Source organism: Glycine max, chromosome 8 (genome assembly GCF_000004515.6).
Source record: "Glycine max cultivar Williams 82 chromosome 8, Glycine_max_v4.0, whole genome shotgun sequence".
Lineage (NCBI taxonomy): Eukaryota > Viridiplantae > Streptophyta > Magnoliopsida > Fabales > Fabaceae > Glycine > Glycine max.
The window spans coordinates 11,330,279-11,342,809 of NC_038244.2; the positions used below are offsets into that span (position 1 = coordinate 11,330,279).

Below are 12,531 nucleotides of genomic sequence, written 5' to 3' on the forward strand. Positions count from 1 at the left end.
TTTTCCCTTGCAGTGAGGATTTGAGTGGAAGTCACACTAAACTGTGAGAAGACATCACTTATGCAAGCGGGTACAAAACAAAGAAAGTCTCAATCCTTGATATAATTAATATATAACTTTAATCTGTGATCAAATATTCAATTTTAAATCTGTGCATATTTCAAAAGAAGAAACCTCTGCAATCTTATATTAAAAGAGGTTTAAGATATCTTATTGATACAAGTGATTCATATTTAAATGTCTTAACTAAAGTTTCTTGATGGCCAATAAAAAAAATTAAAATTTATGGTTTAATCTTCAACTTGAACATAAATCATAACTACAGGTATTATTTTTTCCCAAAATGAATCGATTTGGGAAAAATAATTAATTAGATGTTAAATAAAAAGGCTTATATCTCTTTTTTATTTTAAAAAAAAAAGGTTTAAGATGTAATACCAAAGAAAGAGACTCTAAATAAATTTCAACACTTACTTTTGAAAATTAATATTCTTTTTTTATAATAAAAAATTTAAGTGAATTAGATTTCGAATTCTCCTTAGGTGGCTTAAAATTGAATAAATATATAGAGATTATTTATTAACAAATATCTCACAATTGTAATGAGAATCGAAAATCAACGTTCTTTCTGAGATATGAGATATAAGTTGGTTCCTCATGGAATAGATGAGTCTTTATTGGCAGAAAAGTTAATCTATAAATATCGGCGAAGAGATATCATGTGATCCTCTGTTAAAAAAGAAAAACAACAACAATGGAAGTGTCGAATTAACCAGAGAAAAGTGAGGGGAAATGAAGAAATGTTTATGATAGGGAGTGAGAAGGTTTTGGAACGTTCGATGGATGCTAAGCGCTAATAATGATGTAGACTATGATCTATCTTTTCACTATCTCCTTTTTCTCTTTTCCTCCCTCAAACACATGCCATGCTTCCCCCTCTCTTCTCTCTCATTTCCTTCACACACTCTTCCGTACACCCCGGTCCCCGCCACCACCCCCACCCACCCATCTTCTCTCTTCCACGACGATCAGTCTCTCCTTTCAATTAACTCATGTGAGTGATGACAAGCTCCTTTTTCAGAAAGGAATTGACTTTCCAAGAACTCAATGCTGTGGGCATTAGAAAGTGTCAATTTTATATGTGACTCCAACAACAAGGTATGGACATGTTGTGAGCATATTAGGCCTAAACAACCCTTCCCTTCTCAACACCACCTTTCCTTTCTCCTTCTTTGATTTCAGACTCCCCATATTTTACATGGGAATAGTAAAAAAGAAACACGTACAACATACCCAAATAGGCATATAGGAGACCTAAACCTATAGCACCCTCAATCAATACAAGAATATACCACACCACACACAACCCGAGAAAAGAAAAATTTGAAGTGCAAACTGCTGTGCAGAGAGCAACAGTGCTAGACTGCTAGCTGTAGTAACAAGGAAAGTAAAGCCTATATGAGGGTCCATTGTGGCCACCTATGACCACCTAATTGGCCTAAAACTTTCGACTTTCGAGTTTTCACTTTCATTTTCTCAGCCTTCTCTAGTTCTGTCTAATGTAATGTAAACAGCTTCTAACTTGTTGTAAGTAACCAGTTACCAATCAAAGCCACTTTTTCTAGTCACAGAAAAACACAGCTGAAAGTTGAGAATCAAATCAACCTTTGTCTTCATTCGGAGTCACGAAATTTGTTTTCTTTAAATGGAAACGGTTATTAAAAAATCTTGCTTTTTTTTCGGTGTCTGACTTTAATGTTACACTACACTAATATCACAGATAATAGGCGGGGATTACGAGGTGTGATATTAAGATAAGAAAGGAGAGACATAAACATTACTAACACTATCGCCGCTCGTGCGCTTTGGCAATCTTCATATCACAAAATACAGATCTCGAGGCATTTTCAGTTGTTCATTTGCAGCCATATTTGGTTGAGGAGCTTTCTCTTTAGCTTTTGGTGTGGATAAGGCCATGGTAGCTTGGGGGGGTTGATCATGCTGAATTTCGGCATTGTTTGACTTGACAATAACACGTAATCCTGGTATAGTCTCCACTTTGAACTAAGCTTGGACTTTGTTTCTGCTTTGTATTTGATGATATGAATATTCTATGATCTATATACACTATTGGGGTGTGTGGAATTGTTAATTAGTATTCTTTGAGTTGGGAGGTTTTGAACTTGCAAATAAACTGTTGTCATTTACTCATTGGTGGTTAGTTGGTTCCTTGTACCTAGGCCATGGTTTTAATCTGTGGCATTTAATATTCTACTGTAACTGGGGGGAGAAATTCGGTCCCTTGATTGGGAATTCCCAATTTTAGGGTCTTGAGAAGTAGTGAATTGATAGTTGGGAGAAAGGTTAGATCTTGAAGGTGAGATTTTCATGTGTAAGGTGGTTTGTTTCAAAACTAAGTGTGAGGTATGCTGGGCTATGATGATGACGATATCGATGTGTTCTTTGACTCAGTGGATAGTTTGTCAGCTCAAGATTCTGTTTTAGGCAAAGAAGGGTTTGATTCTGAAAGGTGTGGTTATGACGAAATTTGGGTGAAGGAGCCTGTTAGTGTGAAGGAGAGGAGGGAACGTTTTCTGCAGGGTTTGGGTTTAGCTGATGCTGCTTCCAAGGTTTGTTCACAAGAGAAAATGAGCTTTGATGATTCGTCCATCAGCTTGGGATTGGAGAGGATCAGGGAGTGCAGTGGGGCAATCTCAAATGCTTGCATTTTGCATACTGATCCAGTAGTATCTGAGAAGTTGATTCTCTCAGGAGGCAAAGCAGCTTCTGAAGAAAAAGTCTATTTGGATGAAGTGAAAGGGTGTTCCCAAGATGAAGCAGATGCAAACTTTCAAGGGAAAGTGCATGAGTTCTCTTCTACAGCTGAGGAGCACAGACCCAGAGAAGCTGATTCACAAGAAGAATTTCAGGATTTTAATATGAGTAAAAGAAAGAGGAAAAACTGGTGGAAGCGCTTTGTGAACATCAGGAAAGGCGGTGAAGGAAATGCAGGGACAAATAAAACTCGAAGAATAAAGGTGAGGCAGAATAAAAAGAGGTGGCTGGAGTTCAGTGGCCTATACCTTGGACAAGAGGTTAGAGCACACAAAGGCCTAATCTGGAAAATGAAATTTAGTCCCTGTGGTCAGTATTTAGCAAGTGGAGGTGAAGATGGTGTTGTTTGCATATGGCGTGTTACATCACTGGATAAGTCCAGTATTTGTTCCACCACAGAAGACAGTACTTCTAATAGTAAAGTGGAATGTGACAACTCTTCTCCTCGGAACAAACACTCAAGTCAACCCTTCATTTTCCTTCCAAATAGTATTTTTCAAATTGAGGAATCACCACTGCAAGAATTCTTTGGTCATTCCAGTGATGTCTTGGATTTGGCTTGGTCTAATTCAGATGTGAGTTTAACTAGCAGAAGCTTGTTATCCCCTCTCCCCCCTAATCATGCAATATGTTCAATTTGTTTTGCTTGCAATTTTAATTTTCCTTGAAGCTGATAAAAAAATATTGTTGCAGATTCTCCTTTCATCTTCTATGGACAAGACTGTCCGCTTGTGGCAAATTGGTTGTAATCAATGTCTAAATGTTTTCCATCACAATGACTATGGTATGTATAACAGAACCATGCCTTTTGGCGCATATTGTTCTCAACCATAGTTTAATTAGTTGACAAAATTTAAAGCACATCTTTGTTTATGTTCATAATCATAATTTGAAACATTATAATATCTTTTCCCGTGAATGTAATTTATAATTGTGTCTTCACTTTTTAATGAAAGCAGTGACATGCATTCAGTTCAACCCTGTTGATGAAAATTACTTCATTAGTGGGTCCATTGATGGTAAGGTTCGAATATGGGGGATACGTGAAGAGCGAGTTATTGACTGGGCAGATATACGAGATGTCATAAGTGCTATAAGTTACCAGCAAGATGGGAAAGTATGCCATGACTTTTAACCCTGAATCTTTTCATGACTTTGGGTCTTCTTACATATTTTGAAACTGGAAATTCATGTCTATGAGATTGATGAACCATTGACTATTTACATATGCAGGGATTTGTAGTTGGTTCTGTTACAGGCACTTGTTGTTTTTATGTTGCTTCTGGTATGCACCTCTTGTTTAACAAATATCAATTACTATAGTCATGAACTCTCTTTTCAAACGATAAAATAGAGGGACATAAAATAGAAAGGACTGTCTAAATTGGATTTCTAATGATTTAGGAACATATTTCCAGCTTGAGGCACAGATAGATGTCCATGGAAAAAAGAAAGTGTCAGGCAACAAGATTACCGGCATTCAGGTTTCAATCTTTTAATTCTTAGCTACTAAAGTGCTATACTTTGTACTTTATCTATTAACATTATAACATCCTTGTTCCTTTGTAGTTCTCCCAAAAAAACAGTCAGAGAATAATGATCACATCAGAAGATTCTAAAATTTGTATATTTGATGGCACTGAGCTTGTTCAGAAATACAAAGGTACACCACCACTTAGTGTTGAATCATTATTGGAAGAATAATAGGATAGGCTTCAATAGTTCTTCACCTTATCAATATTTGTTTTGCATTTTCCAATAACTATTCTCTTTTGTTGGGATGGTGATCATTTCTGACGTTGTGAATTGTCATCTTAATTGAAACCATATAATTGACATGAATAAAATATTTTATGTTAGCAAGTACTTTGTTGTTTGTTACCTTGGAATGATGGCAGGTTTTGTCATGTTTAAGAAATAACTTTTGGTAACTACCTAGGTGTAACATTTTTTATGAGCTGCATAATGAATCTTTGTTGTATCCCGAGGTTTTGTTGATTTATATTTGTTAGTTTAAAGGTCAGCAGCCTCTGTAATTCTGTTAATGTCTGTTTCAATTTATTTTTTATAGCTGTCACTTTAAACAGTTTGAAATATCATTGGTTGATTAGTTAATAGATTAATTTTGAAAAATTAAACCCACACAGAGCTTCTTCCTCACATGGGTGGAATTTTATTTTATTAGAAAGATTCACTCTGGTTTTATCCAGTTTATTTTTTAAACCTATGCTATAGTTTCCTTGGGTGGCATCAGGATCTGCTTATTTGATAGGCTGACGTTAGGCAGAAGCAATTGTTTTGCAAATTGGGAGATATAGCGGCTCTATTTTTAATGCCTATCCCACAAATTTACTATGTTGGGAGGGGAGGAGAAGCTTTCCTCAGACTTTTGAAAGGTTTAGTTACTCAACTTTGATAAATTTGTAGTTGAAGTTCTTTTTCCTTTTTGTCTCTTAGGACTAATCACGTTAATATTGTAGATTCTTACATATATAAAAATGGAAGTACCTCAAATAATCATGATGCTGGTTATATTTGTTTCCACTGTGTATGCTTAATGGTTGGTTTTCATTAAAAATTCTAAGCCAGTTAGTCTTACTACTTGTAACAGGTCTTCCTAAGTCAGGAAGTCAGATGTCTGGTTCATTTACATCAAGTGGAAAAAATATAATCTCAGTTGGAGAGGACTCCCATGTATATATTTGGAACTTTGATGACATGGGAAATGCTTCTTCGAAACAGACGAAATCTGAACGCTCCTGTGAGTACTTTTTCTCTAAAGGTGTTACTGTTGCAATACCTTGGTCAGGAATGAAAGCAGATCAAAGGGACTCTAGTGGTAATTATTCCCACCGTTCTTCAGAAATGCCAACCCAACAGCTAGAGGTTGCCCCTGAGACTAGAGATCACGAACTTTTTTCTCTTGGTAATTGGTTCACCACTGATGGCTCGTGTCGAGGTTCTATGACTTGGCCTGAGGAGAAACTTCCTAGCTGGGATTTACCTATAGCAGAAGAAGACCAGCAGTTATCTCACAAAGATAATTGCCATGACAGAAGTGTATCAGAAACATGGGGACTATCAATTGTGGCAGCTGGTTGTGATGGAACTATCAAGACATTCCACAACTTTGGATTGCCCGTTAGGCTTTAATTAAGAGAATGCCATGTTTATGTTGGTATTGAATAACCATGTAAATGCCATGGTTATGTTGGTGTTGAATAACCATGTAACTACTATTTTGGGATCGTTTATTCAGCCACGATGCCTTCCATGTATGAGAACTTTAGCCACTTATCCATTAAGGCTTTGCTTGCTAAAGGTGGAAAATTTACAACGGTGTTTTATGGCCTTAGAATCCAATATAAGTGGCTCAAAATGTGGGAAGACGGAATTTGAAGCTCATGGTATCTTGGCCATTGCCTCTGCTTATATGATGATAATTGCTAAATCCATGTTGAATCTCAAGGCTCTTGACATGTTCTAGAAATTTGAACACTTAACACTTGTGATATGTCTCTAGTTTAATGTGGCGAAGTCAGGCCACAGACCTCGCGAGAATCCTAATCTCTTTTTTCCCATTCTCACATTGTGATTAGATGATTTATACAGCAGGTACAAATTTTAAAATGAAATTGAAATTTATTCAATTTACTTTATAGAGCTTATCTTTACCTTATTATTGACTTGCTAAGGCCGCGGGCTAAATGTCTATCAATTATCATGGAAGAAATAGTCACTTGAAATATGTCTCATTAAAACAAAATTGCCTATAATAATAATAATAATAAATGATTACATTCTTTATACTCTTTCAATGACTAAAATTTTCAAATTATCTTTTTATATTCTTTCAAAAAAATTTAAATCATTAGCAATATAAATATATATTGAAAACTTTGGAGGGGAGTCATAGTCTACCAATTAGTGGCAAGTTGCGAGTCAGATGGAGCCGACGAAAAGAAAATGAGCTGGTGAATGTTTTGAACGTAGTGAGATGAATTTTTATCATTGAGGAGTAAAATTTTTTTTTTGAAAGGAGAGAAGTAAATATTTTAGTAAATAAATATTTTTAATATGAGAAGCAAATGCAGGACGCATGTTAATGATTGCACTATTAAAGTATGATAATAGAATCTAAGTGTAATAATTAATTGTTTATAAAATATTAATTAGAAAGTAGGTTAGCGGTGAGTCTTAGCCAGTTAATATGCACCTCACTTGATCTGATTTAACATTTTTATTTTTGTCTACATAAAAGCCACGTTTCTTTTTTAGTTTTGGATAATCCCGTTAGGATATTTGGATTTCTTTATTTGGTAGCCAATTTCCATTGAGACATTTCAATAATTCAAAACCTCGGTAGTTGAGGGTTTAGCGGTAGCATAGAGATAGCGCGGATTGAAACTCTAATGGCACTCTCAACCCCTCTCTTCTCTTTCTCTTCTTCTTTTCTTCATTCATCTTCTCCTCTATGTCTTCCAAAGCCCCTCTTCCCTTATTTGACAGTGAGCAATTCAACCTTCCAGACCACCAGTCTCGCCGTTCGCTCCGAAATGGGTTCTTCCCCTGAGCCCATCAATTTCAGGTTTGTTTCTCTTCTTCTTCTTCTTCTTCTTCTAACAAGCTGTTTGTAGAAATGCTTCTGTGGAACTAAGACGATAATAATAATCATAACTGTTTGTTATGGCTGAAATAAATAAAATTTGTTGGCAGGAAGTCCGAGATTCCGTCCATGTCTCACTTGAGACTCTCAATGAACGAAAGTAGCAAGCCTTCATTTAAATGGCGAAGGGTTTTGCTCAAAGTTAGCGGAGAAGCACTTGCTGGAGACCACTCTCAGAACATTGACCCTAAGGTTACATACCCTGCTTTGCTTTCCCACTCTATTTCTCTATTCAATTCTTCTTTTTTTAATAACTTCTCACTTGCAGGAGCTGCACATTTTTCTACTATTTTATTGTGCGTTACTGCCTTCATTATTTAAAATTAGTTTTCTAATTGTTAATTACAAGTTTACATAGATATAACAGTGGCAATAGATCTTTGCTATAGCTTAATTACTTAAAGGGACATACATTTTAGGGAAATGAGAAAACAAGTTAATTAGAGTAGAGTGACAATACATAATTCCTGAAAACATAATAATTGAAATGAAATGAAATATTTTGATTCGTGTTGTTCTCGGCATCATTTCTGAAATTATTGTTTTATGGTTGGATACAGATAACCATGGCCATTGCAAGGGAGGTGGCAGCAGTGACTCGCCTTGGCATTGAGGTGACTACAATGGATTCTTTTATTCTAATACTTTTTTTGTTTCTTTTGTTCTAGTTTTTCTGCTGCATCATCTGTTGTTTGAGATCATTTGACTAATTGAATGTGTGAAATTTACTGTAGCTTTGTGAAATTGTCGTTGTCGATGTGTTTTACAAATTAATCTTTAGGAGAAGTGATACACGGATCTATTTTTGTATTTGGCTGTAACATTGGGAGACTTTATGATATCACTGCAAGTTAGAACATTTGGCCTGAAGTTATTCAAAGCTTTTACCTGGTTTTCAGACTTTGGTTTAAACAATTAGGATGATGTTTCAGGTTGCACTGGTAGTTGGTGGGGGTAACATCTTCCGTGGATCCTCCTGGGCTGGAAGTAGCGGACTAGACCGCTCATCTGCTGATTATATTGGGTGATTCCCTTAATTTCTCTTAGTCTTAGGCGCCTACCTTAGATCTTCTCTCAGAACTCTTTAGCATGTTTACAAAAGTCTTAATTCTATCTTGTAGATTAAGTCACAGCACTGATGACTAATGTGTTGACGCGCTGGTTGTTCACTTACATTTCCAATTTATTATGATCCACTATGCTTTGAGTTGCTCAAAATGCATGAGAAGTAGTATCCAGGCTTATTACTAATTTTGTTTAATTTATCCTCTAGGATGTTGGCCACTGTTATGAATGCTATATTTCTTCAAGCAACAATGGAGAGTATAGGCATTCCTACTCGGGTGCAGACCGCATTTCGTATGTCTGAGGTTGCAGAACCGTATATTCGCAGAAGGGCAGTGAGGCATTTGGAAAAAGGAAGGGTTGTCATTTTTGCTGCTGGAACTGGAAATCCATTCTTTACCACAGACACTGCTGCAGCACTCCGATGTGCAGAAAGTAAGTTAAATTTTTATTGATGTGATCTAGAACAAGGATAGCTCTAATCATTTGGTTCCTATAGTTTCACGATTCGTATCTTTTAGTCCCTATAGTTTGAAAGTGGTTTTTTTAGTTTTATAGTTTACATTTTAATTTTCTTTTAGTCTTTATAGTTTAAAAGTGGTCTTTTTAATTTTTATAGTTTGTATTTTAATTCTCTTTTAATCCCCTATAGTTTGAAAGTGATCTTTTTAGTCTCTATAATTTATATTTTAATTATTTTTTAGTCCTTATTAAAAAAAATATATAAAAATAATTAGCTGTAAATTAGTTATAAATTATAAATTATTTTTTTATTATAAATTATCTTGTGATAAATTAGTTACGAATTATTTGTTAATATTTTTTGTAATTAATTGTAATTGATAATATTATCCATATTTTGATGGTAATAATTAAAAGAGAATTAAAATATAAAATATAGGAACTAAGAGACCACTTTCAAATTATAAGAATTAAAAAATAATTAAAATATAAATTATAAAGACTAAAAAAAATCACTTTCAAACTACAAAGATTAGAAGAGAATTAAAATATAAATTATAATAACTAAAAAAATCACTTTAAAATTATAAGAACTGAAATATACAAATAATAAAATTATATGGACCAAATGAGTAATTAAACCTTTTCAAATCAATTTTCTGTTTTTGCTAAATTTATTTTCACTTCAGTTTACAAGGTGAACTTTTCTAGTGTCTCTACTTGACTTTATTCCGTCATTTATTCAGTTAATGCCGAGGTTGTACTCAAAGCAACAAACGTTGATGGAGTTTTTGATGAGGACCCAAAGCGTAATCCACAAGCACGTCTTCATGAGACACTAACCTATCAGGAGGTAACTTCCAAAGATCTGTCAGTGATGGACATGACTGCCATAACTTTATGCCAAGAAAATAATATTCCAGGTAAGTCACGCAGACAAACATTTATATGCACTTTTATATATATATATATATATGTTTTCTAATTGTTATTAGTTTAAATGTCTCCTTACCCTGCCCTTCCTTTATGGTGCAGTTATTGTCTTTAATCTTAACAAACCTGGTAACATTGAGAAAGCTATTAAAGGAGAAAGAGTTGGCACTTTGATTGGGGCCACCTGGAATTCTACCGTATCAAGAGCATGAAAATATTTGTAGTCTGGTTACCCATTGATTACTTCTTGTGTTTTTCTTTTCCTATACAATCCTCCAGCCGAGGATGCCAAATATGTGAGGTGCATTACTTGCGCATTGGTGGTTTTGATGGACTTCAAGGGTGCTGTTGAGTCATAAATTTGTAAATATAACAAGTTAAATTATCGTTTGATGTTTCCCTCCACCTGGTTTGGCCTAATTTTACTTTACCATTTTGTGGTTTAAGCAAATTATATTTTGACTTTTGGACTTTGCTCCGTTTGCATAAATTCACGTCTTCCGTTTTTTGTCCCCCCATATTTTGTATTACATTCGCAATGTTCAGCTTGGTCCAAAACGAACGTGCACTTTGGCTGGAATGTAATTCAACTTATTATAGAGAAAATGTCTGACCATATAATAATAATAATTTCTTTTTTAGAGAGAAATCTCTGACCATATATTGGACAGAATTGTTTCCGAAGGAAAATACACGTGGAAAAAAAGAAATTTTATTCTTTGATGATATATATATAATAGTAATGTGAATGTATGTATACATGATTTTGATGATATCAAAAGAAGAATCAAACAAGGCTCATTTTGTTTCAAGATTAATACAAGATTGTTTCAACAAACAAAGTCTTGATTCAAGATTTCTTCAAGATCAAGTCTTGTCTCACAATAAAAGGTTTCAAGTCATTCAAGGCACATGTAATCGATTATACATCATATGTAATCGATTATTAGAGACTCTGAACGTTGGGAATTCAAATTTTAAATGAAGGGTCACAACTGTTCAAGAAAAAAAACTGTGTAATCAATTACACTAATTCTGTAATCGATTACCAGGGAGAATTTTCAAGGAATATCGCCAGTCACATTTTATCATTTAAATTTTGAATGGTCATCAAAGGCCTATATATATGTGTGACTTGGGACGAAATTGAAGAGAGAGTTTTGCTTGGCAAAAATGTCTTATCCTCTCAAAAGACAATGAGAGAGATTCTAAAAGAACTTCATTGTCAAATGCTCTCTCAAAAGAAATCCTTGACCAAACACTTGCAAAATTTATAAGAATTCTTACATGATCTTCATTGTAATATTCTTCTCTTGAAGAGAGAATTCTTCTTCCATTCTTCTTATTCAATGAGATTGGTTATGAGACTGTGAATCTCTTGTTGTAAAGGATTCCTGAACACAAGGGATGGGTTGTCCCTGTATGGTTCAGACTTTGTAATGGATTTTACAAAGATAGTGGAAATCTCAAGTGGGTTGCTTTTTTCTTTTCCCTTATCTCATTTATGTTATTGCAATCAATTTTTCTTCTACATTCTAAGCCTATCCCTCTTAAAGCTATTGAGCCCACAAGGTCCAATAAAGAATAGATGGGTAACTAAGTCAATAGATGTTATCAGGATAGAAAAAAAATGAATTCTATTATATGCATTTTTAATTTTTATTTTTTTATGTAACCAAACGAAAAGAAAATAATATAATCCTTTCACTGTTTTTCTCCATCCACCATTCTTCCTATTTTTCTTTATTTTAAACAATGATTACTTTTCAAGTTATTGTAATCAGTTTTTTTTAACAATATTTTCTTGTAATCCTTTAATATCCTTGAATTTTGACCTAGCATTGTACTTGTAGTAATGTTCCAGTCCATATTTGTTTATTTTTCTTTTATAAAAAATGAATATTCGAGAGATAAAATATTTTCTAAACTAGCACCACAAGATGTTATGTCAAGAAATTCAAAAAAAGTAGAATAAGAGTCCTCCGGCCTCCATTTTGAAAAATCTAAAATAAAACTTTTTGTGAGCCGTATTTAATAATTAATAAAAAAAATTAAATTATTCATTCACGTAGATTTATTATTCATACCTTTTTAGTGTCTATAAGTAATTTTTTTATTTCAAATAATTTACATTTTAATTCTTATAATTTAAAAATGATCTTTTTAGTTCATATAGTTCGAAAGTGATATTTTTAGTTTCTATAATTTATATTTTAATTACCTTATCCTTATTAAAGTATATATATAAAAACAAGTAGTTATAACTCTTTTAGTTCATATAATTTGAAAATGATGTTTTTAGTCCCTATAATTTGTATTTTAATTATCTTTTATCTTTATTAAAAAATATATAAAAATAATTAATTACAAATTAGTTATAAATTATGAACTATTTTTTTATTACAAATTATCTTGCGATAAATTAGTTACATTGTTAATATTTTTTATAGTTAATTGTAATTGATAATATTACTTATATTTTGATGATAAGGAGTAAAATGAAATTAAAATATAAAGTATAAAAATTAAAAAATTACTTTCAAAACTATTGAAATTAAAAAAAAGTTAAA

The 12,531-nt window shown here is 33.4% G+C and overlaps 2 protein-coding genes across 5 annotated transcripts; both read left to right on the forward strand.

Moving 5' to 3' along the window:
- The first annotated feature begins 705 nt into the window (after positions 1–705).
- Positions 706–6,489, forward strand: LOC100806747 (WD repeat-containing protein 44). Of its 4 annotated transcripts, XM_041018174.1 has the most exons (9): positions 720–1,158; positions 1,781–2,045; positions 2,473–3,410; positions 3,529–3,619; positions 3,795–3,952; positions 4,069–4,120; positions 4,240–4,319; positions 4,405–4,498; positions 5,447–6,489. In XM_041018174.1, the coding sequence occupies exons 3-9, from the start codon at positions 2,649–2,651 to the stop codon at positions 5,986–5,988; spliced, it is 1,779 nt and encodes a 592-aa protein (XP_040874108.1). In that variant the 5' UTR covers positions 720–1,158; positions 1,781–2,045; positions 2,473–2,648; the 3' UTR covers positions 5,989–6,489. The 4 variants fall into 4 exon arrangements, with proteins under 4 accessions (XP_040874107.1, XP_040874106.1, XP_006585325.2 ...); XM_041018173.1 differs by having other exon boundaries at positions 706–2,045; positions 3,792–3,952; XM_041018172.1 differs by having other exon boundaries at positions 706–1,158; positions 1,781–3,410; positions 3,792–3,952.
- Positions 6,490–7,122: 633 nt separating this feature from the next.
- LOC100800162 (uridylate kinase) lies at positions 7,123–10,434 on the forward strand. The gene is made up of 7 exons (XM_003531358.5): positions 7,123–7,423; positions 7,552–7,693; positions 8,062–8,115; positions 8,434–8,525; positions 8,775–9,001; positions 9,775–9,951; positions 10,064–10,434. Exons 1-7 carry the CDS (start codon positions 7,248–7,250, stop codon positions 10,171–10,173), a joined length of 978 nt encoding a protein of 325 aa, XP_003531406.1. The 5' UTR covers positions 7,123–7,247; the 3' UTR covers positions 10,174–10,434.
- The last annotated feature ends 2,097 nt before the right edge of the window (positions 10,435–12,531 follow it).